The 22917-nt window shown below is 40.7% G+C and overlaps 7 protein-coding genes across 8 annotated transcripts; 5 read left to right on the forward strand and 2 right to left on the reverse strand.

Moving 5' to 3' along the window:
• Positions 1-692: 692 nt before the first annotated feature.
• Positions 693-11418, forward strand: path (solute carrier family 36 member pathetic). 2 transcript variants are annotated; one of them, XM_002047255.4, is made up of 8 exons: positions 693-940; positions 6842-6932; positions 7006-7070; positions 8985-9080; positions 9160-9310; positions 9377-10179; positions 10251-10362; positions 10423-11418. In XM_002047255.4, exons 2-8 carry the CDS (start codon positions 6915-6917, stop codon positions 10591-10593), a joined length of 1416 nt encoding a protein of 471 aa, XP_002047291.1. In that variant the 5' UTR covers positions 693-940; positions 6842-6914; the 3' UTR covers positions 10594-11418. The 2 variants fall into 2 exon arrangements, with proteins under 2 accessions (XP_002047291.1, XP_015031286.1); XM_015175800.3 differs by lacking the exons at positions 693-940; positions 6842-6932; positions 7006-7070 and adding an exon at positions 8857-8912.
• A 2956-nt stretch (positions 11419-14374) lies between these two features.
• LOC6623310 (uncharacterized) lies at positions 14375-16479 on the forward strand. Its single transcript, XM_032434685.2, has 5 exons — positions 14375-15063; positions 15136-15288; positions 15358-15607; positions 15685-15854; positions 15920-16479. The coding sequence occupies exons 1-5, from the start codon at positions 14968-14970 to the stop codon at positions 15986-15988; spliced, it is 738 nt and encodes a 245-aa protein (XP_032290576.1). The 5' UTR covers positions 14375-14967; the 3' UTR covers positions 15989-16479.
• A 144-nt stretch (positions 16480-16623) lies between these two features.
• On the forward strand, positions 16624-17810 carry LOC6623364 (uncharacterized). Its single transcript, XM_002047257.4, has 3 exons — positions 16624-16809; positions 17202-17539; positions 17600-17810. The coding sequence occupies exons 1-3, from the start codon at positions 16723-16725 to the stop codon at positions 17706-17708; spliced, it is 534 nt and encodes a 177-aa protein (XP_002047293.1). The 5' UTR covers positions 16624-16722; the 3' UTR covers positions 17709-17810.
• A 107-nt stretch (positions 17811-17917) lies between these two features.
• Positions 17918-19270, forward strand: Neos (nuclear receptor coactivator protein neosin). Its single transcript, XM_002047258.4, has 2 exons — positions 17918-18445; positions 18502-19270. The coding sequence occupies exons 1-2, from the start codon at positions 18003-18005 to the stop codon at positions 19184-19186; spliced, it is 1128 nt and encodes a 375-aa protein (XP_002047294.1). The 5' UTR covers positions 17918-18002; the 3' UTR covers positions 19187-19270.
• Positions 19178-20018, reverse strand: mRpL50 (mitochondrial ribosomal protein L50). The gene is made up of 3 exons (XM_002047259.4): positions 19889-20018; positions 19733-19824; positions 19178-19678 (listed from the first exon to the last, which is right to left on the reverse strand). The coding sequence occupies exons 1-3, from the start codon at positions 19982-19984 to the stop codon at positions 19237-19239; spliced, it is 630 nt and encodes a 209-aa protein (XP_002047295.2). The 5' UTR covers positions 19985-20018; the 3' UTR covers positions 19178-19236.
• Positions 20019-20257: 239 nt separating this feature from the next.
• RpL18 (ribosomal protein L18) lies at positions 20258-21168 on the forward strand. The gene is made up of 3 exons (XM_002047260.4): positions 20258-20280; positions 20423-20509; positions 20569-21168. Exons 1-3 carry the CDS (start codon positions 20278-20280, stop codon positions 21043-21045), a joined length of 567 nt encoding a protein of 188 aa, XP_002047296.1. The 5' UTR covers positions 20258-20277; the 3' UTR covers positions 21046-21168.
• On the reverse strand, positions 21124-22864 carry BHD (folliculin). The gene is made up of 3 exons (XM_002047261.4): positions 21558-22864; positions 21390-21501; positions 21124-21330 (listed from the first exon to the last, which is right to left on the reverse strand). Exons 1-3 carry the CDS (start codon positions 22750-22752, stop codon positions 21210-21212), a joined length of 1428 nt encoding a protein of 475 aa, XP_002047297.1. The 5' UTR covers positions 22753-22864; the 3' UTR covers positions 21124-21209.
• Between the last annotated feature and the right edge of the window lie 53 nt (positions 22865-22917).

Genomic DNA, 22917 nt, shown 5'->3' on the forward strand with positions numbered 1-22917 from the left:
AGCTGTGAAAGGTGAAAAATTAAAATGTCATTGCAAAAATTTGTGAGTCAACATGACGTTGCATTTTCTTAGCCTAATACATATATTATTTATGTGACTGAATCGTTAACGCTTTCAATAATATTGGTTATTTTCAGGTGTTTAAAATTTACACTTTCAAGCCATGTTTACGCTGACGCAATTTACGGTTCTTTTATCAGGTGCCTGAGAGAGAGAGAGAGGATGTCTAATCTCGTGTCGTGTTGCCGAGCTTCTATTTTAAAGTTTCATGTTTCCGTTGCGAGCAAAAACTTTAAAAGCATTTGCAACGGTTATGAAAGAGCCGATCGAAATTTCGTCAGCCAAACGTCAAGGCATTTTCAGACCCTTGCCCTTTTCATTTTATTCATCCTACGCCCTTTGGCCCTAGCTCTCAGCATGTCCTATGCTTATCCTTTGTCTCTCTTTGTTGAAAATGCACTGTTACAAACTAAACTAAAGTATAATTTGATAATGGGCCAGAAACGTGTATTGCCGCAGAGAATGAGAGCGCGCTCTCTTCCTCTCTTTATACTCAGTCGCTTCTGCGCATTCAGCGTGCCGGCCGCTGTTTCGATGTGTGCCGTATTCAGCTGTTAGTTTAACGGCAACTCTCAATATTTTGGCGCGTCCGTTGTGCGCTCTTTTATATAAAACCGCTAAAAATGCGAGCGCAGCGTCAGTTGCTGTATGACTTTAGTGCCGCGTGGTCAACGTTTTGCAAGCGGTGCTTTAATTGTTGAGAATATTTAGAGCGTGTGCATCGTTAAATATAAGTTATATTCATGTATGGTTAAGTAGCTTAAGCGTTACAAAAACTGTTTTAAAATAGAATTAATTGTTGTGCTAATTTCAATATCTGTGACGAGAGTTAAGAAAGTGCTAACTAACGTACACAACGGGCAACGCAACAGTGGACAGTGTAAGTACATACTCACATGCATGCACACATACATAATTACGTTCTCGTGTCTGTTTGTATGTTCTACTCAAGAATTTTTGTGTATGCGAGCAGCATAAGAAAAAAAATGTCAAGCACATGGCACAAATTTGGACGTCTAGAAATAGAAGGCGACTGCATGGCAATAGTAAAGCGTAAAGCTGCTGCTCAAACGCACACATTATGCAGTCTCGTAAGGGAAAGCAATCGAAAAATGTCGTTAACATGCCCCAAATAAATAAATATGTACAGTCTGAGAGAAAGCCATTAAAACTAATGGGCAAATGTCAAAATTACACAATCACAAAAATCACACAAGCATGCATGCACTGACGAAAAGTCAAAATGGGCCCAGAAATAAACCAAAATTGTATGAGAAAATTTGTTGGTTAATGCATTATTCAACTCGTTCGGGGGCCAGAACAACAAAAGCTTAGCGTCAATTATATTTGTACATTGTGTTGCACACGAAAATCTGTTGCATATTGTTATTAAGTATTTTTAAACTGTTTTTAAGACCGCCAGATATATGCATACGAATTCTGACAGGCCAAAAGCAAAGTCCCTTCAACGTTGACACGCGTACGCAACGTAAGCGAAAGACGTAGTCGCTGGCTGCTCTGCTGACGTCGACGCCGAAGCTGACGCCTACCTGCCAGCGTTGCACCTGCTCTACAGTTCTCTCTTCGCATATTTCGTTGTGGCAATGTTCTTTTTATTGTGACCTCTGCATCGTCACTTCCTCCGATTTACATGTCTTTCAAATCACTTTCCATGAATGAAGTCTCTATTTTGGTCCTAACGCAGTAAACAAAAGCAAATACGCGCGCGCTTTCTAATACTTATACCCATACTAATACTGATACTAAACTAGGCAGTTTGAAGCGTTTTGTATTTGTTTGTCTGATTTTGTGTAATAGTGCAATGGCTGAAGAATTCGATTTAAATTGCTGATTCGCCACGTTTTCTTAACAATAAATACGTAATTTACGGGCAATTGAGCGTGTTAAGGGGGAAAGTCGAATCGAACGGACTCTAGTGTAGGGTATAACCAATGGTAATTTACGATAGCTAAACGCCCACGACAATGAAAGCCATTGGAGCACACACACACACATACACACACACATCGACACTCACTTGGCCCTCATGTAAGGAAAAAGACAAATTGTTAGCCTGGACATTAATTGTATGAAAAGTTCATAGCAACAAAACTAAACTATTAAAATCTAACATTTGTGCGGACAATTTATAAGCCGACCTTCGTTTCCTGACCATGGGACAGGCAAGCGCCTCATCCTTATCTCTGCCCACACTTAGAAGCTACAAAAAGCACATGCATGCATGCGTACATGTATGTATGTATGTACATAAGTATGTATGTATGAATGTATGAATGAACGTGTTTGCATAACACACAATTTTCAATGTCGCTTTGGTCTATTGATTTTTGTACGGCGATAATTAACATACAAGAATTTTAGAAGCGGGCAAAGGCGAATTCAACGAAAGACGCAGTAAAACTGTGACGTCATAGAGCGAAGGGTGCAAAAAGAAATGCGGGTCAGCGTCAGTCGCTGTTGAGCGTGGGCCGCATTGCCTTTCATCTGTTGCAAAGAAATTAAGTCCTGAATCTATTTAAATTAAGCTGTATTACATTAATGTTAGCCACGTTTAAAGAATTAAATTACGCCCTGTTACGATCCCCGCTAATCTACGGCCAATATGGACGCTTTTTACCGTTATTTCTGACGGTTATTCTTTATGATTGTGCTTTCTTGTTTGCTTGTCAATTTGCGCAAATTGTCAGCCCACGCCCTTACACTTGACCATTTTCTCTGTGGCAAGGTAGACGAGCTACCCTTTTGCGAGTGCTGTTACCTCAAGACAAATTGATTTTTAGTTGGACGTAACCAATTATCGTAACGACGGCACACCTCAGGTGCTATTTGCTTTGTTATCAACTGTTGGGGAGGTCAGCCAATAATTGCAAGAACCCGTAAACTTCTAAGAGTTCGCTGATATACAAATTTTAAAATGATTGTCTGTGAATATACCCAAAAGTTAATATTGTTATGCGCCTGTGCACTTTATTATCTCGATTGATAAAGCGAACACACGGCTCTTATCAGGAGTGTGCAGCTCTGCTTATGCAATGACCTTACAAGCACTCTAATTGTTTATTACCTTTAAGCTACTGCACTTATCTACAAATGTACATGTATATCTAATGGTAATTGCCCTACAATGTTTTAGGCCCAAGTTCCTGATCTCTAGCTGAAGTCACGCAATATGTAAATGGCAGTGAACCTCTAGACATTCGCACGTGCCTACAATAATAATAATGATAATGATATATATATATACTGTTTATAATAATAAGTGCTGCTTGAAATGATCTTTTCTAGGCGTAGTTGACTTATTTGAGCAGCAGTTTTTGTCGACTATAGCAATTTCTACTGATACTATATAAGGTTGAGGAGCGGCACATTCAATTTCTAGCGATTACTGGCATATTTTTTAATGATGTCAAATGTTGTAAACAACGGAATGTTTATTAAAAATTTCTAATTGATAACTTGCTAAAAACACGTTAATCTAAATTCGTTTAGTCTGATTGATTATTTATAATCTAACATTGCCTACAATGTTATTTTACCGTTAATTTTACTAAGCCAATTAATTGTAAACATTCTATTGGAAACCCAATACTTTCATTGAAGTTGCCTTAAATTTATATATAAAAAAATAAAGAAACATTTCTGCGTACACAAATGCAACATAAGTAGGTGAAAAGTTTTAGCTGATGAAATTTCTATAAAACTTTACACGGCGCCGCATGAACTTGAAGCTAAATATAAACATAATTATTTGAAAGTAAATATAGATTGTTCGTTTTCTATGAACCAACACATTATGTTGACTTCGATCTGATAAAAGGCACACGAAACTAAATTCCAGAAATGATTTCTTGACGCATTCGTTTTCAAACTAAGCTCTTATCAAAACAAACAAACATGCCACATTATACGTTATTTTTTACGAATATCACAAATACAAATATTTACCCAGTATTAAATTCGAATACAAGTCCTAAGCTTCGTAGACGTCATCACATTTAGTTAGAGACGTCAATTTAAATTCTAAATTGGGAGCACGTGTTTTTTTTTTTTTTATATATATTTTGCATAGGGGCCTGGCCGCGTGGCTAAGAGCGTAAACATGCTGAGAGACTAGAGAGCGTTCGCCCAATGCAGGATGCTGTGCTGAATTGCTGAGAGCGATGTCGTCAGGCAGACGTGACGTCACACGTAGCTTTCGGCATAGGCGCAACAGTCGTCGTCTTAAGGCGATAATCCCCATCCCATTCTGCCGCAAATCAAATTTGAACTTTGGTCCACAAACATTGCAGTTAATATGCTTTGAATGCGATTGTTTATAGTGAACAACAGATGTGCTTTGTGCTAAGCTAAAAATGGGTCTATTCTAATGCGTTTTTACTTTTTGAACACATTATGCACGATTTTCGGTATTTTGCTTTGTATTCATTTGAATATTTTCAAAAGAGTATGCTAGAATGCTTTTCTCTTTGTCAAAATTTCATTTTCAAGGTTGCCTTTCTTCGAATTTCGAAAATAATTTGTTATTTTCGTTCTGTCTTGTGACCGATATATGTACTCTGCTTTGAGTATAAGCATCAATGGGCTTTGAGATTTATCATCTTAATATATTGTTGACTAACATATTTATATAAGAGTGGAACTTTGCACTTTGGAGAAAGAGTAATCTTTCAAAAAGAATATTCCTTAAACTTACATTTCCTGCTGCAATCGAAACCCCGACAATATGTCACAGATACAATGTACACATCCAAAATGTGTTCCAAGTTAATTGGGCTGATGAAATTGATTCTATTTTTGGCAGTTTTCATCATTTCGAACAATGCGAACAGTTGAACTTAAAATTGTGGCGTGCCACAAGGGCAACATCTATAGTTATCTCTAAGTTTCTATTTTGGCTATGTCATGCTCGGGTCTCTATCTCTCTGTCTGTCTGTTCACGCAACAAAGTGTAGTTCTTTGTTGGATTTTGGCAGTGATATAAATCGATCAATTATTTAAAGGTTTCGCGAAACCAGTTCTCACCGGTTTTTGTGGGGCTAAAACACGGACAACAGATGAGATATGGGGCGACCATTTGGTGGCACCTCAACCGGCGAATGCCACTAAATATATCCGATATCTAAACAGAGCTAACATAAAATAAAATTACTAAACTGTGCCAATTTTATAGACTCGCAGTGGGTGAAGGCTCTTTCTTCTTGTTTTTGTTGTTGTTGTCGTTGCTGTTCAATACACATGTGTACAAACATATATGACTATTTGTATTTATATTGATGTTCTCTATGTGGTAAAAGACCCCACTAATAACTTTGCGGCTGCCGCCAACACAATTTATTTCATTCATACCGGCACGTTCCGGGCCCGATCCGATACGATAATGGTTTCGATGTTGCGACTATATCTTATCGTACTCATGATTTATCAGTATACGTGATTTGTGACGTGCGGCTGTCTGTTTTCTTGCCACTCAGTTCGTTCGTTCAAGAGCATAACGAAATTTGAGCTTTTATAGAGCTCTTAGCCGAGTGTTATAAATCTGGAAGCCGACAAAGTCATAATGCTTATGAGCTCGCATAAAGATAAAGATTAAGTGTGCACTTGAAGTGTTATTAATTTGCACTAATCGAAATCAGTTTAAAGTTTGCTTTTACCCCCATTGTGGGCCATATGAGTATGATTGATATGCAAAGTTTGGCTTTAAAACGAACTGCACAACAACTTCGACATCGAAGTTCATTCAACCTTGTTGAGAAATGTGCCGAGGTAAACGAAAATCAGAAATGGTAAACCCAATAAACCCTAAAAAAGCTGAACATTAAAAAGTGTCTGCGCGGCATCTGCGAATGCCAAATGAATAATCATGTAAATTGGCTAAGAAAGCACATTTATCATTGTCATACCTAGACGCGACTTTATACGAAACTCCACACTTATGATACCCTATATGTGATACACTAGCTGCCTGCTAAAATTATTCTCACTTTTATTTAGTGTCGACATATTAGGCAAGGCCAGCAAAGTGTTAATTGTTAGCTAGCGCCAAAATATGACACACAAAGCCAAAGTACAGGCCATGCCACGAGGTTGCCTTATTGACGCATGTGACAAACTGCCCGCATGCCCCGCCCCATTTCAACCTAATGCTGTGACAATTTCACTGCTTGTGAATGTGAAATGTAACACATGTATGAGTTGGCAAAAACAAAATTCAATTTTGGCTGCGATTTAACATATTAATAATAGATCAACGGCGGGTAAACAAGTCGAACACACGAATCTCATCATGATGACAGGGCCAAAAGAATATTTACGACAAACAAATTGAATGGGACAGCGTTGCGAAATGCTCGAGAGTTCATTGATAGCGCCCGGGGCTAAATATAGAACTCATTAGATGGAGTTTAAGTGACATATAAAGAAATTAAGCGAATAACTTGTCATATTCGAAGTCAATTGTCGAGCCACAAACGAATTTGCATGCAAATCCCAGCAGAAAAAAGAGACAAGAATTTAACGAATAAATTTCAATAAATTAAATCAAATGCCGCTTACTCTCAAATTGAATGTGCGTTGCACGAATCAATTAAAAGGCAATTGAACGCATAAATGTGTATAAATTTAAGAAAATATCCGATTGAAATTTGATTGAACATAATCGAACAAACGTCTGCTGATTCAATCAAACTAAATTCTATTAATTCTTACACCCAACAGGCGCATTCCTAACTAATAATTCTTTTGCTGTTTCTTTTATTTGCAGAACGTACACTGTGCGAAATCGGTTGGGAGTCGGCGCTGATAAGTTAAAAGAAAAAAAAACACACACATTCATAATGGTTAACGTTATTGCAGTGCGTATTCATTTTCAAGAGTTTTCCTTTCCATTTACATTTCCAATTGATGTCAATAACTTTTCGATTTCAGGACGACGGCGGCAAACATGCGCCACAGGAAATGGAACAATTCCTGCCCGGCGGCGGTATGAACAAGTAAGTACAGCAGCTCTATCTATAAATATAAGGCCATGAGCTAACAGATCTAATAAGTACATAAAAGAATTAAGTTTGCGTGCCAGACAATTAAACGTTAGTTTAGTCACACAAATTGCCCAATGATGCCGCCAAATGTCGCTCGACTCGTCAATTTACCAGGCGCCAGCATACACAATATATATATATATATATATGGATATATGTATTTGAGCTCAATCGTGGCCCGACATTAGATATATATATTTATGGTTCATGACCGCAGCAGATATTAACTAGCAAGCTGCCTGTAATTATAAGCAACAAATGTGTTTGCAAGTATAAAGAGCTTAACCAGTTGAGAGTCGCACTTTTTAACGAACTTATCATATAATATTACGGATCCACATATAATTAGAAGTGTAATCGTATAGGTTTATTATTGCCATATAATACGTACTTAGCTTGAAGCCTACGTTAAAGTATAGCCCGTGGAATAGTACGTAGCACAAAAAGGCCCTATTTCTATCTATCCATGAACTAACTTAAGTACATATATTGTACATTTGTACTTGCATGTTTTTTACATGGAAACAGATAATCTTACACGTATTTGCAGCACACAAAAAATATTTTTGTGTAAACTCTTGACTTTGCATATTGTTGTTTTCATTTTGCAACGCGAGATCAGCTGAATGCTGAATTATTTATTTTATTGCCAATACAAATATATATATATTTTTGCAGCCTGTCAAAGCAAATATTTAAATGACAATTGGAAGCGCAACCTCTCAAAACCTCTCTCGAAATTATGTAAACAGGCAAATGCTTTTTTTTGCTGACTTTTAAGATATACTATATTTTGCTTGCGTTAACATTTATATTCAGCGGGGAGCTGCAAACTTTGCTCAAATAAAAAAAAAACAGGAACTAAAACTAATTATTTATTTGAATTCTGAAATATAACGAAAACTTTGCAATTTGAAAATTCATGATCAGCTGATAACCTTTCGCTTGCTGTGGAAGCAAAACATGAACTTTTAATGATAATAGAACAATATAATGAGAAAAGATTTTTATAAAAACAACTATAAATAATACGTATGTATATAAATTTAATTATGGTTGCGGTACAGGCATTTATTTATGTGCCTATAATTATGTGCTTATCAGGCAAATTCCACACAATGCTATTGTCCATAATCGGATTTGGAGGTTTTACAAGAATTGTTTTTTTTTAAATATAGCACAATTATACATTCAACGTGACTAGTCAGAAGTTCAACATAGAACATCCTGTTCTTTTGACAGTCTTTTAAATAAAAGCCAACAATAAAATATCAAAATTTATAAATATTTTATTTGCCAAAAGCTTTTTTGTTAAATGAATGCATTTGGCTTTGCCTTAAGCACTCTTTGTCAAGCACACAGCATTTTCTTTAATGCCTAAAAGTAGGCAATGGTAAATTTTGATATTGTGGCTTGGTTTTCTTTCTTGCGGTTGCAATTGCTTGCTGCGGCTGATGCAATGAGATGGCTGCTTGGAATCAGGCTCGGTCCAACAACTGGCCAATCACAATTGGCTCGCGCGTACAGACCAAATTCGGATTGTGCATTTATTTTTTTGCGTTTGTGTTTTGCGACGCTTGTAAACATTAAATGAGACGTCGGCCAAACGACTATAATTGCAGATGCAGCAATTCCAAAGCCAAAAGAATTTCACTCACGGCTGGCCGCATACAACATATAAGAAAATGGTGCACTCGTTGATGGCATTTAGTTGTTGTTTGGGCCGTGAACAGTGTGCAGATCAGTTCAGAGCATGGCCAATAGCGACCTAGTACCCACTCACGTTGAGCTGAGGTGACTTCCATAAGAACTAACCTTATTGGCAATGCTAACGTATATTAATAAACTCTTCTTGTTTATTTACAGATACAAGATCCAGCCACGGAAATCAGATGCCGAGCAGGCCTTGGCTAACAATGATTTTGATCCGTTTGCGATGCGCGACAATGAGCATCCCACTACGTAAGTCTGCAGCCCAAGAGGAGGCCATATTTGACTTAACTTTAATTATTTTTTTATTTTGTCAACTCTCTCGTTTTAGTGATAACGAAACTTTGACGCATTTGCTGAAGGCCTCTTTGGGCACTGGCATTCTGGGCATGCCGTTTGCCTTTATGTATTCGGGTCTTGTGATGGGCATCATTGCCACCATTTTTACTGCCTTTGTCTGCACGCACTGCAGTTACGTGCTGGTAGGTTTCCGACTGTCCAAATTTGCTTATTGAACTTTGTACTTAATGGATTTTACGCTTCTGCAGGTCAAATGCGGTCACAAATTGTACTACAAGACACGTCGCACCAAGATGACATTTGCGGAAATCGCTGAGGCTGCATTCCAGAAGGGACCGAAGAGTTTGCGCGGTTTCGCGCCCGTGGCCAAGTTCTCCATATTGTTTGGCCTGTTCCTCACATACTTTGGCACCTGCTCTGTGTATACAGTTATTGTGGCCAAGAACTTTGAGCAGGTGCTTGAGCATTGGTTTGATTGTGAAATCGAGTCGCGTGTCATCATTTGCATAATGCTCGTGCCATTGATCCTTATTGCTTGGGTGCCCAATCTGAAATACCTGGCGCCCGTTTCGATGGTGGCCAATGTTTTCATGGGTCTCGGTTTGGGCATTACGTTCTACTATCTGGTCCAGGATCTGCCGCCAATTCAGGAACGTGCGCTCTTCACCTTGTCCACACTGCCCGCGTTCTTCTCCATAACCATCTTTGCCATGGAGGCAATTGGTGTTGTTATGCCGCTGGAGAACAACATGAAGACGCCAAAGAATTTCCTTGGCATTTGCGGTGTGCTCAGCCAGGGCATGTCGGGTGTTACCTTGATATATATGCTTCTGGGTTTCCTTGGCTATATGCGCTATGGCAATGCAACTGGCGAGAGCATCACCTTGAATCTGCCCATCGAGGAATGGCCCGCCCAGGCAGTGAAAGTCTTAATTGCTCTGGCCGTCTATTGTACATTTGGACTGCAGTTCTATGTGTGCCTGGAGATTGTTTGGGATGGCATCAAGGAAAAGTGCACCAAACGTCCCACATTCGTCAATTACGTGCTGCGGTAAGCTATCATATTGAAATCGATCTCAAGTTATACTTGTACTTATACCAAACTTGTTAATTCGCTTGTAGCACTGTTCTGGTAACTGCCGCTGTAGTGCTGGCCATCTCAGTGCCTACTATAGCACCATTTATGGGTCTTATTGGCGCCTTCTGCTTCTCTATACTCGGTCTGATTTTTCCGGTAAGTGCAGATCATTTAACTCTTAACTATTGGCCTAACACTAGAATCTTCCTTTTTTAGGTTATTATTGAGCTTGTCGTGCATTGGGATTCCGGTTTCGGTGCAGGCAAATGGATACTGTGGAAAAACATAATCATCATCTTGTGCGGCATTGGCGCCCTTGTCTTTGGCTCTCATTCTGCCATCAAGGACATCATGAAGGTTTACAGCACAACCACAGAAGCCCAATAAATGGTTTCCTTTTGGCTTATCCAAACATATATATGGGAACTTGGACATAATCTCCGGTGCATAACACACAAAAACCGTAATGCAAAAAGTGCTATACCAAGGGATATATATTTATTATATACACTATTTGTACACATTTGAGGAATATACTTTTTAGCATAGTCTGTAGCGCTGCAGGAGCCAGCCGGGAGTAGCTCCTGTTTATTTCCTAGATATCTAACTATTGTTAGATGTAAAACTGCGCCCACACTTTGTATATTTTTCGTTAAAGCGCATTACTAAACTAGTACCCTTAGGTTAACTATATTCGAGTGCCTATCCAAGTAGCACACAGCACCAAACTGTCCGTTTTTGCACGTTTTAGTACACATGCAAATGCAGTTATATATATATATATAAATATTTGTTGAGTACATTTTAGTACCGAATCTAAACAGTTAACTAGCTTAAACTCTGCTACTTTAAACCAATATCGAAGTTGGAAATGATTCTGAAACACACACACACACACACACACCCTCATACATTTTATTTTGATGTTAGTACATATTAGTATCAAGGTAAAATAGACTTTTAGAGCACTTTCTTTTCTCCCCTCTCTGTTCTAAAAGAGTATTACGAAAAAAACCAAAATTGCAATCATTTATTATTTTTGTTTGTTGCAAGCACTTGCAACATATTTTTTTAGCATGTTTAGTTTATAAGCAACATGATTTGGTTCTAGGTTCCTAAAAGCTTTGCAAGCCATTCAAAAAAGTTTTTATTTTTGTATATACATTTTGCAGGCTTTTCGGAGCCCAGCCCAAAAAAAAAAAAAAAAACAAATTAAATAGCCAAATTGGCAATGAGTTACTCAAATTATATTTTTTTATACATACTTATGTAGTATAATTTTCTAAAAAAGAAAAAGAGAAAAAAACTGGAAAATTAGAGAATTATTCAATTATGCGATATTCTTAATGCACACTACATTTTTGTTGCTTAACATTTGTATTTTTAATATAGAAAATTAAATAAAAACTATTGAATATTAAAAACTCATACAACTACAACAAATATTAAAATAATAACAAAACAGCACCAAAAGACACCGAATAAGAATCAAATTAAAAACAGTTTTTGCATTTAAACCTTTGTGCACTGAAAAACAACGAAGCTGATTTAACTGTAAAGCAAAAAGTTAACTTTTATATTAGGTCTTTAAAGACGGTAGATCAGTCAATTGTTCAGCTAGACGAGATCGAGAATTATATAGTTTATATGCTATATATATATGCAAAGCTGTTGGAAATAATCTAGTTCTTTATATTGAAAACTATTTGGAATTGAAACTTGTCCATATTACGTATTGATGAAAAGAGCTAAGATTGATATAATTGTTTACTTTTTGAAAAGTGTTTAAATTTCAAACAAAACAAGCCCGGAAAATGATCATAATAAAAATGTAACATAAAATAAACACTTGTTAAATTTTAGGCTTATGCAATTAAGAATGTTGAAGTCGATTGTGATCGACTGAGCGATACCCTGTGCGTAGCTAAAATACGCTTAAATACTGAATGCTTGCAATTTTGATTGTTCGATTAATTGTTACTCAATATCTGAGCATAAAATTAATTAGCTTTAAGACTTGGTCGACAGCAGCACGTGGCGCAAGGTACCCAAAATCGTGGACTGTGTTGTGACTCTCAAATTGATTTGCCACAGTTGTGCTATCAGCAGGTCCCACACAATGTCTGATCGCAAATTTCATTGGAGACGGTCAAAGCAGTTGGCATTTCAAGCAATTGAACCAGCCTATGGGCCAATTCAGGTAACCTCCGAGTCAATGCGCTTGCGACGCGCTCTTGAGGCCATTGCCGGCCCACTCAATCAATGGTGGTGAGGGTCTGGAGAGCGGATCGTGTTATTGGCTTGTCATATTTATGCGACAGTTTCGAAAGGCTTTGTTTGTCCGTTGCCGTGCAGACGTGGGAATGTCTAGGTAATCCTTGACTCAAAGCTTGCAGCGCAAGCGTTTCCAATTTGTAGTGGATTGCAGAAACCCTCCAGGAAACCCGCTGCCTCAACCAATTAGCGCATGACAAGCAGCAGCGAACTCGAGAGCCAACAATAGTGCCCGACCACAAGATGACTTGCTACCAATTCAGTGCATACCACAAGCTGCCCACTACGCGCTGACCATTTGTCTGGGCCAGTTGTGGCCAGTTGTGGCTGTTGTGGCCAAGGTCGACGGCGATTCAAAATAATTAATCTCTTAATTGTCATCAGCATCGTCTCGTCAATGGGATGCTGTGTGCACGCTGATGTTGCATCTTGCTCAAGGTCAGCGGGGGCAGCAATAGAAGCTCGCCAGAAGCTGCTGCTCCGTTTTGTGGTTGAGGTTTCCGCTCGTGTAATTGGTAATGTAAAACCATTTTTGGGCCATTGTGTAATCCGCGATAATTACAATTACATTTACAAGAGCTGCTTTGTGTATCGCATTTCAAATGTTTCGTCTTTGGCTGCGGCTCGTTTGTAGGCCATTCTTATCGAGACTATCTGCATAGAAACTTTCACCAACTTGGTATACTTTAAACGCGCATAAATACATTTCGGATGTTTGTCTATGAGCTGTCATTTTTATATGACATGCAATTGGAATTTTAAGTGCAGACGCTTGCGAGTGTTTCGGGTACTCGAATACATAGTTATGAATGCGGATCGAAACGTGTTTAGCTAGCATTTCGGAAAAGCGAACTTCTCAGGCCACAAATCATTTCACTTTCACAAGCCTCTCAAGGTCCAAAAAAAAATGTAAAACAACCCCATCAATTTTCTAACAAAGCAATCGAATGAAAACAACAAAAATTAAAACCCTTCAGCAGCCAAGTGCCTGAGCAAGAGCCACATAAATTATACAAATACTTATTATAATAACAAAAACAATCAATAAATTTAAAAACATTATAGCAAATTGTTAACTGAAGCGCAATCAACAACAAACTACAAGTGTACACAAAAACAAAAGCCCAAAAAAAAAAACAATGGCATTCACTTTCAAAAGAAGGGGAACAAAATAACAAAACGATTGACTACAAAATTGCCCAGTCCAAACAGAAAAAAAAATAAAAACTATTGTAATTATGCATAACAAAGATATTGGCAAGCCAAATATTGAAAGTCTCAAGTGAAGTAGCGCATCCAATCGACCCGAACGATTGAGTTCATCATCGACGCCAACTTGGCCAGCTTAACAAGAAGATTAATTAATTACTTTGGTCAAAATGTGTGTGTAGTTTTTTGTTTTTTTTTTTGTTTCTTGTTGGGCTTAAACAAATGAAGCGCAAAATATTAAATGGCAACTAATTTGGCAGTCGAGCTTTAAAGTAAAAGCCATAGGAAATGTCTGTAGATCGCTCAACAAATTTGCAGCCGCTTTATACCCTGTAATTCAAAATGGGTATAAAGAGGGAGTTTGAATTACAGTTTTCGAGATGTGATATTTAAAACTTCAGATTCTCGCTCTAATAAACTATCTTGTAGTTCACTCTCATTCAAGGTGACTCGTCGGAGAACTTACTCTGTTCTTCAGTATTTATGCTGACAATATAATACTCTTGAGCATATATAAATTTATTAATATTTAAAAAGGAATATATGTTAAATTAACTCAGACATCGACAAGCTTTATTCCCTGACATATAGTATAATTAATTTTAACAGGGTAGCATTAAGCTGATCATAATCTCATGAAAATTAGATGCATCTGTGAGTTCGCATAACTTATAAGTTAGCTCAGCCGATAATCCAAAAACTGGAAGTTTTTAAGGGATATCTGTCTGTCTGACTAATATAGCTCTTACTATTTTGTATTTTGGGCAATCTTCAGATTATGGCAGCAACAACATGATGATGATTGTCGTGCCAGGCAACCACGTGATGTTTGCAGCTTGCTGAGTGTTGTTGTCGTCGTCGTCGTCGGCAGCAGCAGCAGCAGAGGAAAGAGCAGAGGCAACAGCAGAGGGCACCTGGTGTTGGGCACCCGCCACAGATCAGCGCGCTTTGTGCATTTGCATTCATTATGTTTGGCACCGTCGTCGCGACCACAACGCCACCGCACAACGCAGTTGCTCCACTCGCAGCTGGAAGATCATCGACAGACAGTTGGATTCTTAAGCTCATTTTCAGCACGTCATTCAATTTCGGCGAGTGTGTGTGTGCATGTGTTTGTGTGTGTTGCAATTTTTGGCGCATTGAAAAATATGTTTGAAATGTGGATTTGTGTACCGAACTGCTAACACTTGTTTGCTGAGAACTAGAGTTGTGCCAGGTCGATTGACTTGACCTTTAGCTGAAATTCTATTCAAATTGTTTGAGAAGAAACAACTTGATATGTTGTCACCACATGTCTTGCACATAATTGTGCTGATCTGTTTGAGCGCTGCTGTCTTTAGCGAAGAGTCGACATATGCGGAACGCAACCACAAGGTGGGTAGGTCACACTATCATATCTAAGGCCATAAATAATCCATGCAAAAATAAAAAAAAAACCAATTAAAGAAACGTCAAATCTATCGTGAGCAAGTGCTGCCGCATGCGGGCGGCAAGATACCCGACACCGCCTTTGAGACGGATCGTCTGTTCTTGAACCGTCTGCAAAAGGAGGGCATCTCAGTGCCGGATGGCATTGTGCCCGAACAACGGAATCCGCAGGTCATTATCTACGCTACTTAATTATATATATATATGTGTTCAACAACATTTAAATCTATTAATTTGTAGGTATATCAATACTATAACAAGCCCATGCGCACCGTTTATCATATTGCGCTCAGCTCTGATGGACGCTATACGCCGCGAGAAGGTCGCTATCATTACCGCCAGGTGCCCACCGTGGAGACCACCTATCTGTATCCGCAGGCCGTGGGTCGTACGTATGTGTTGGTGCCGCCCAAGCATGCATTGCCCGCCTACCGTCAACTGCAGCTGCATAATCCGTTGCTTAATCAAGTGAAATTCCAGCCCAAGAAAGGTGAGCCGAGTTTTTAGTTTTGGGCCTTAACGCCTGGCTGCACTTGCATACACAACATTTATGTGCCTCTTGTGCAGCGCCCAATTTTCTGGAACTGGCACCCACCGTGGGCAAGAGTCATGCATCCAGCCCATCCAAGGCGCAGTCTTATCAAAATGTGAATCTACTGCATGGCCAAGCGCTGCCCGCCTTCAAGAAAACCGCCGGTGGAAGCAAGACCTATGTGGATAGCTATGGCAAAACTCATGTAAGCGCAACCATTCGACCATCATAAGCCGATCATTTATGGGTATTTTCAACTCTTTGTTGCAGCTCTTTAGCGAATTTGACGATTTGCTTAACAAACTCGATTTGAATCCAGCAGGACAAAAGTTGTATTAGTTTCACTAAGTTAGAAAGACCATTTTTTATAGAGCCTAAGTTTAGTAGAATACGATTCAGACAGAAATTTCCTTTGCGGCAATGCCTGCATATCCAACAATTATGAGCCATACATCTGTTCGATTTTTAAAAACAATTTCCCCCTTTTATTATAACAGCCAATCATACCATAGTTAATAACTATTTGTTGTGTACAATTTGTAATTTAAGTAACGTTGAAATTTGTTAAGCGTAAAGAAATATCTTGCTTGCAAAATAAACTGCAATGTAATGCAGTTTATGCTTTCCCGTTAGAGCTGCATCCGAATGCATTATACATATGCTTACACATGCTTGAGATACTTTTGCTTATCATCATTTTACTAAAAGTTTCATTTACAATGCAATATTGTAATTAGCTGGTGCGATACGTTTGTTGAATTGCCGCGCAAAAAAAAAGCTTAGAAAAGCAGCTTCCAAAAATCGAAAGTTGCCCAGCGCACGAGACTAACCGAGTGCCCGAATCCGAAACGCAAGCCACGAAGCACTAAGCCACGCTTACCGTTAGACATCGTTAACGGTACCCTTGAAAGCTTGCACGACAACGACGACGACGACGACGCCGCCGCCGTCTCAAGTGGACGCCGCTTGGAAAAACTGCACTTCAGCTTTAGTGCGATTTTCAAACTGAACGCAGACGGTTTAGCCTATTCCAAGCCCACAACAAAATAAAACCTGATCCTAAGGCCCAAAAGATGTTGAAGCTAAATAGCAAGGCGCAACTCACGCGGCTGGCCACACTGTTGCTCGTCGTTGGGCCAGCACTGGCCGTCGAAGTGCAGGTAAATGAGACCAGTTAATTAGTACATCGATTTGGCATGGTCCATCAGCGGCAGACATGATGAGCATAATTAGTTGGTAAATCAATCCAGGGAGAAGCGCAGTCTCCGCCCCATTGACTCGGAACGCGTGGCTGTGTCTTACAGCGAGAGCGACTGCGCGACGTTCACTTTTGACCCAAAAATTGTAACATGCAATTGTAGCACATACTAACACGAACACACACACACACACACACAAACACACTCATGCATGTAACACACATGTTTAATTGTTTGCTAATAATGAGCGGGCGCCATTCGGGGGGGGAGTCGGAGACTGCGGAACCGGTTAGCGCATGGAGCTGAGGTTATGCAATTCGCAACATTTGATATGTTTACTTATGTTGCTGTAGAAATTTGGATATTTGTTTAACCCGCCGCAACCAGAGCATCATGAAAGGCGCGAAGATAAACAGGATCTGAACAAAATACCGGGAGTAGCAGGCGTTGACTATCCGATTTACCACGAAGTTCCGCACACTCAATTCAGCTGTCACAATGTGCCCGCTGTTCCGGGCATGTATGCGAATGTGGAGACAGGCTGCCAGGCCTATCATGTGTGCCACGATGGCCGCGAGGGGCATCAGGGGGCCTCATTCCTTTGCACAAACGGCACCATATTCAATCAGAAGGAATTCGCCTGCGACTGGTGGTACAATGTGAAATGTGAGGAGGCTATTAGCCTCTATCAGTAAGTAGCAGAAATCTAATATATATAATTAATATGATAATGAAATGCAATCGAACACAGTTTAAACGCCGATCCTGAGCATAATCCCTATGTGCCCAAGAAAAAGCCTGAACTGGAACATGAAGCACACGCGCCACATGGCGGTGCTGGCTTTTTGATACATGCCTAAATCGCAATACATTTCTTTCATCCTCTATTTAAATTCTTTTATTACATTTTATTGCGGCAATAAACTTATCAAACATTTTGTTAATTTGTTAACGGTAGAGCAGTTGCTCTTCTTCTTGTTCGATTTCATAATTTGTACAACGGCGCTTCGATACGCAATCTTATCGCTGTGTAGATATTTTTGTTATCGATATAAGGCTGATATCGAAACCCTGAGCCCATCACTACAACGAAAAAATTTGTTTAGCTGCGTTGCGTTTTTAAAATAAACAAATTCGAACAGTAGTGAGATAGAATGGCAGCTGTACGCGATGCCACTGCTCCCGGCTACAATATTGCACGGGATCCAGCCTTGGTGAAGAATCGCATATTTATTGGAAACCTGCCCATTTGCACAAAAGAGGAGCTGGAAAGCATTTGTCATCCATACGGAAAAGTTTTGGGTTCGTTGGTGCAGAAGAATTTCGGTTTTGTTCAATTTGAGAGCGAGGAAATCGCTAACAAATGTGCGAATGCGTTAAATAAATCCACGTTTAAGTCAAAGGCGCTAACCGTACGGAATGCCAGCATAAAGCTAAAGCCGCTGAATGCAATCATCAAGAAGATCAACCCAAACGCACACAACCCAGCAGGTGTGCCGATGGCAGTTCAAGGCGGCATTGTTATGTCCGCTGCCGCCGCTGCTACCGTCGTGCCCATTAACGATTGCGAGATAATCGTGGTCAATCGCGAGAATACGTGAGTATTTATGTTGATCTCCGATCTCAGTAGCTAAACCTAACGCCCATCCGCAGAAAGTACGCTGAGTTCATTGAAGATCGTCTGAGGAACAGTGGCATGCGTGTAGATGTGCTCTTTCCCAACGAGGATGTTATGCTGAGCCAAGTGCTTAGCAACATATCAGCGCGAGGCTGTCTCTACGCAGTTCTGGTAACGCCGCAGCACGAAGCTCTAAATAGCATTACGGTCAACATATTATATGGAGTGCCGGCCGAGCATCGCAATATGCCATTGGATGATGCCATAACGCTAATTGCCACCGACTTTCGATTGAAGAAGCAGCGTGACGCGGTAACCGCATCCCAGCTGCACGCTAAACAGAGCAGGCATCCGGAAGCAATGCAGCAATTGATCGAAATGCTGGCCGACAATCATCCATTGACAGGTTTGCAGTATGAATGCATAATTAATTATCTGGAGGAGCAGCGGGAGCAACAGCTCAAGCGGGAGTTGGGTGAAGCTAATGCCTTGGTCAAACTGCATACTCCCGATCCAGAAATGGAGCTGCAAAAGAAGATTCTGAGTGTTATGAAGAAGCCCGCGGTGACGGAGATCAACAGCGAGCTTATGTATCCCACATTTGATTTGGCCAAAAAGGATAAACGACTTATGGAGCTGCTGCAAGATCCAAGGGTTATGAGTGCGCTGGAGAGCATTTACAACTCGGAACTCACAGAAACAGTCACGCAATATTTATAGATCGGAACACTTTATTAATAATAATCAGCGACAAGCAATAACAAATAAACCTAAGGCCAGGATCGCTTTGCTTCGTGTCCCTCATATTTGCGCCTATACTTGAGGCCTGTTACCAGAGTAGAGCTCTTTGGAAAAGCAGTTTTCCCGTTGAATTTGGTATCCGTATCCGGATGAAAGCGCAAATATTCATATTGTATGTGCAGATTCTCTGGCAAATCAATGCGCTTCAGTGCATCTAGCGGGACAGTGGTGTCCACCGCACTCTCATAGAATGCGATCACGTCACCAACGGTGGCCATCTCGTGCACTTGCGAATTGGGCACATCATGCTGCAGTTCCTGAAAGCACGCCGCCAGGAACTTGAACTTTTCTTCCATATCCTTCAATTGACGCTGGTCTCCGCCGTTGGCCATCTGCAAACTGGCTGCAACGGCACGAATTTTTGCCGCTGCATCTGTGGAAGGTGCGTATGGCTTATGTGGACGCAGGAAACTGTAAGGAATTGGCGTATTATAACAATTACAATCATTTAAAAGAAATATTTACCCTTTGGCAGCAATCGATTCACCAACGGCAGCCAGTGTGTTTGTCTTTGACTGCTTTGACGAAGCGTAGCATCTCTGTAGTTTGGCTACAAGCTATGAATGGGAGTTTATTAAATAATGAGTGCCTGTTAATTCTATTAAATTCAATATTACTCACATTTTGTGGCACAAGAACAAAACCTTTACGTAAATTCACCGCTGCCATTATTTTAGTGTTGTGAAAGAGAAATATTTTAGTGCTGCCAGTCCTCATCAATGTAATTGTGTAGCCCTGGTAGATGTAAAAACGAGTTTATGTTATCGATAATGGGTCTATTCGATTCCCATTCAACACTCATATAATTATTAATTATGGGAGATATTGCACTGAATGCTTACATGCAAATCATCTGATTGTTTCCCATTTTAATTTAATTATATATATCGCCTTGCAAAACGATGGCATATTTTAAGTATCGAGTTGATATTTTGGACATATTCGATATATCGATATTTTAGCCATCGCTATCTGTCACTGCTCGTCTCTTTCTTTTTCCGGTCGCCGAAATGGTACGACGCAAGAAATCATAAGCCTAGAAAATAATTTGTAAACATCTTAAATATTTGTGAAAAATATCCATTGTTGTTTGAAAAACATGACTTAACGCGTGCTTATTCAACAGTTGGTAATAATATTTATGTATTCTTGCAGGGTATTGATATCAACCACAAGTACGATCGCAAGGTTCGCAGAACCGAGCCAAAATCTCAGGATGTCTACCTGCGCTTGCTTGTCAAGGTAATTATATTGATTTTAATAGAATTTACAGTGTAGCTAAACGTTTTTTCATTTCACAGTTGTACCGTTTCCTGCAACGTCGTACAAACAAGAAGTTTAACCGCATCGTTCTGAAGCGTTTGTTTATGAGCAAAACCAATCGGCCACCAATGTCGCTGCAGCGCATTGCTCGCTTCTTCAAGGCCGCCAAGCAGCCTGAGTCGACTATTGTCGTTGTTGGCACCGTTACCGACGATGCCCGCCTCCTGGTGGTGCCCAAGTTGTCGCTGTGCGCCCTGCATGTCACCCAGACGGCTCGCGAGCGTATCCTGAAGGCTGGCGGTGAGGTCCTGACCTTCGATCAGTTGGCTCTGCGTTCGCCCACCGGCAAGAACACCCTTCTGCTCCAGGGCAGACGCACCGCTCGTACTGCCTGCAAGCACTTCGGTAAGGCTCCTGGTGTGCCCCACTCGCACACCCGCCCCTATGTCCGATCCAAGGGACGAAAATTCGAGCGTGCTCGTGGTCGTCGCTCTAGCTGCGGTTACAAGAAGTAAACAACAGCAAGTGGAATTGGTAGACGTCGCTTTTTGGTTAATATATTGATTTGTCAATCGAGGAAGAAAACGTTGCGCTCATTGTGGCAATAAAGAACTTTTATTCCAAAAAGTGAAAAACAATTGATATGTACAATATGGATAAAAATAATATATTAGTCGCGCTAGTGCAAGTGTGTGCTCCAGTAATTGATAATAGGCTGATCTTGCGGCTGTACGCCGAGCACCTTCTTCAGCTTGGCCTGCACGCTGCCGGACTTGGCATGATTCAGACAAATGACTTTGCTGCAATGTAAAAAAGGACTTGTAGACGAGGATTACGTATGGATATTTCTTGGACCTACTTTTTCCACTCTTCTATTAGCACCTTAGTCTGCTTGTTGAGCACCAGCTCGGTGAACGTCTTCTCCTCAACTGCCTGGACGGCTTTCAACAGCTTTACCATGAGATCTGGAACTGGGAAAAGAAAGGAATTATAGCCAGCAGTGCTTGACTTGAAACGGTTTACTTACATTTGCGGGGTAGTTCGCCCGGCCACTTGACTGAGACGACATCCGTGCCATTAACATGCTTGTCCAGAAAATCAATGCGAAACACCGAGCTGCTGGCTATTGGTACAGCAATTTCATTGGAAACCGATATTATCTTGTACTCGGAACTTATTGAGTGCTGATGCTGTGCATCAATGCGCATCAGATTATGCATGGGCTCCGGCAGTAGTTTCTTCAGGCACACCATGAACCGGAACGTACGCTCTGGCGCGCCACGCACTATAATCTTGACGCCAGTTAGGGCACAGTAGCAAACGGTGGCAAAGTCCTCCTTGCGTATCACTTTCTTAATGTGACGCAACGAGAAGAACTCGTCCTGCTCGGGATCATCAATGCTCTCCTCATACATTTGTATCATCGGAAGGGTAGAGCTGTTGTATGTGAGCCGCTGCGCCGGTGGACGACCGCTGCTCTGCGGTGGTAGCCACGGCAGATTGCCGAAAGTGACGTGCTCGGTAAGGAAGCGTGATCCGGCCAGCAGAATCCAGGCAAAGTGTGAGTGCAACTGTGCGAACACATGCTCCTCGCCGGTCAGCTCTATCAGAGATCGTGGTGTCGGCATAAGGAATTGGGCGCCTGACAAACGCCTTTGTCGAGCCGAATAGTTAAGCTCCTCGGACGCCTTTGTGCTCTGTGCTCCTGCTTGCAGTTCTGCGGACACTTTCCTCAAATGCTCAGCCAGAAAGGGTTTGGTGTTCAGCAGAAAATACTTATCCTTCATTAAAACTATAATCGAGAAGAGCTGATAGTAGCCCCGGGCCTGCAAATCGCTGACACGAAATGTGTGACTAAGAATATGCCCGCGCGACGAGTCGCCAAAGAAGACAAAGCCGCCGTCGCCGTCCTTGTTTGTGTTTATCTCGCAGCTGAGGCTCCGCACAGCTGCCTGCTTGACAAGATTTGCCACTTCCGGTAGAGCAGCCACTTTGGTGCTCACAAATGTGGCACCACTTTCTGTATCCTTGCTATATATGGCATTGCTATTGTTACGGCCCAGTGTGTAGTTGCAGGCGGAACAAGTCTTTTGGCCCTGCTGTTGTTGCTGCTCCACATTAATAAGGTCCTCGATTTTTGTGTCGCGCAAAGTCTGTGTACAGAAGATAGCGCAGGGACCGTGGGCTTCGCAAAAGTGACATAGCGCAATCACAGCGTTCATCTATGTATTGTTTCAAACTAGTTTTTGTTTACACAGGAACTCCGTTTATTTAGCAGGCACGAGCTTATTTATTTTCGCTGTTTACAGTGTGGCCGCGTGCAGAAAACGCAAAGATGCCCTTTTGGAAACCAGTGCAAAATATTGTCAAAATATCGAAAAACCCGA

The sequence above is a fragment of the Drosophila virilis genome, chromosome 3 (genome assembly GCF_030788295.1).
Source record: "Drosophila virilis strain 15010-1051.87 chromosome 3, Dvir_AGI_RSII-ME, whole genome shotgun sequence".
Classification (NCBI taxonomy): domain Eukaryota; kingdom Metazoa; phylum Arthropoda; class Insecta; order Diptera; family Drosophilidae; genus Drosophila; species Drosophila virilis.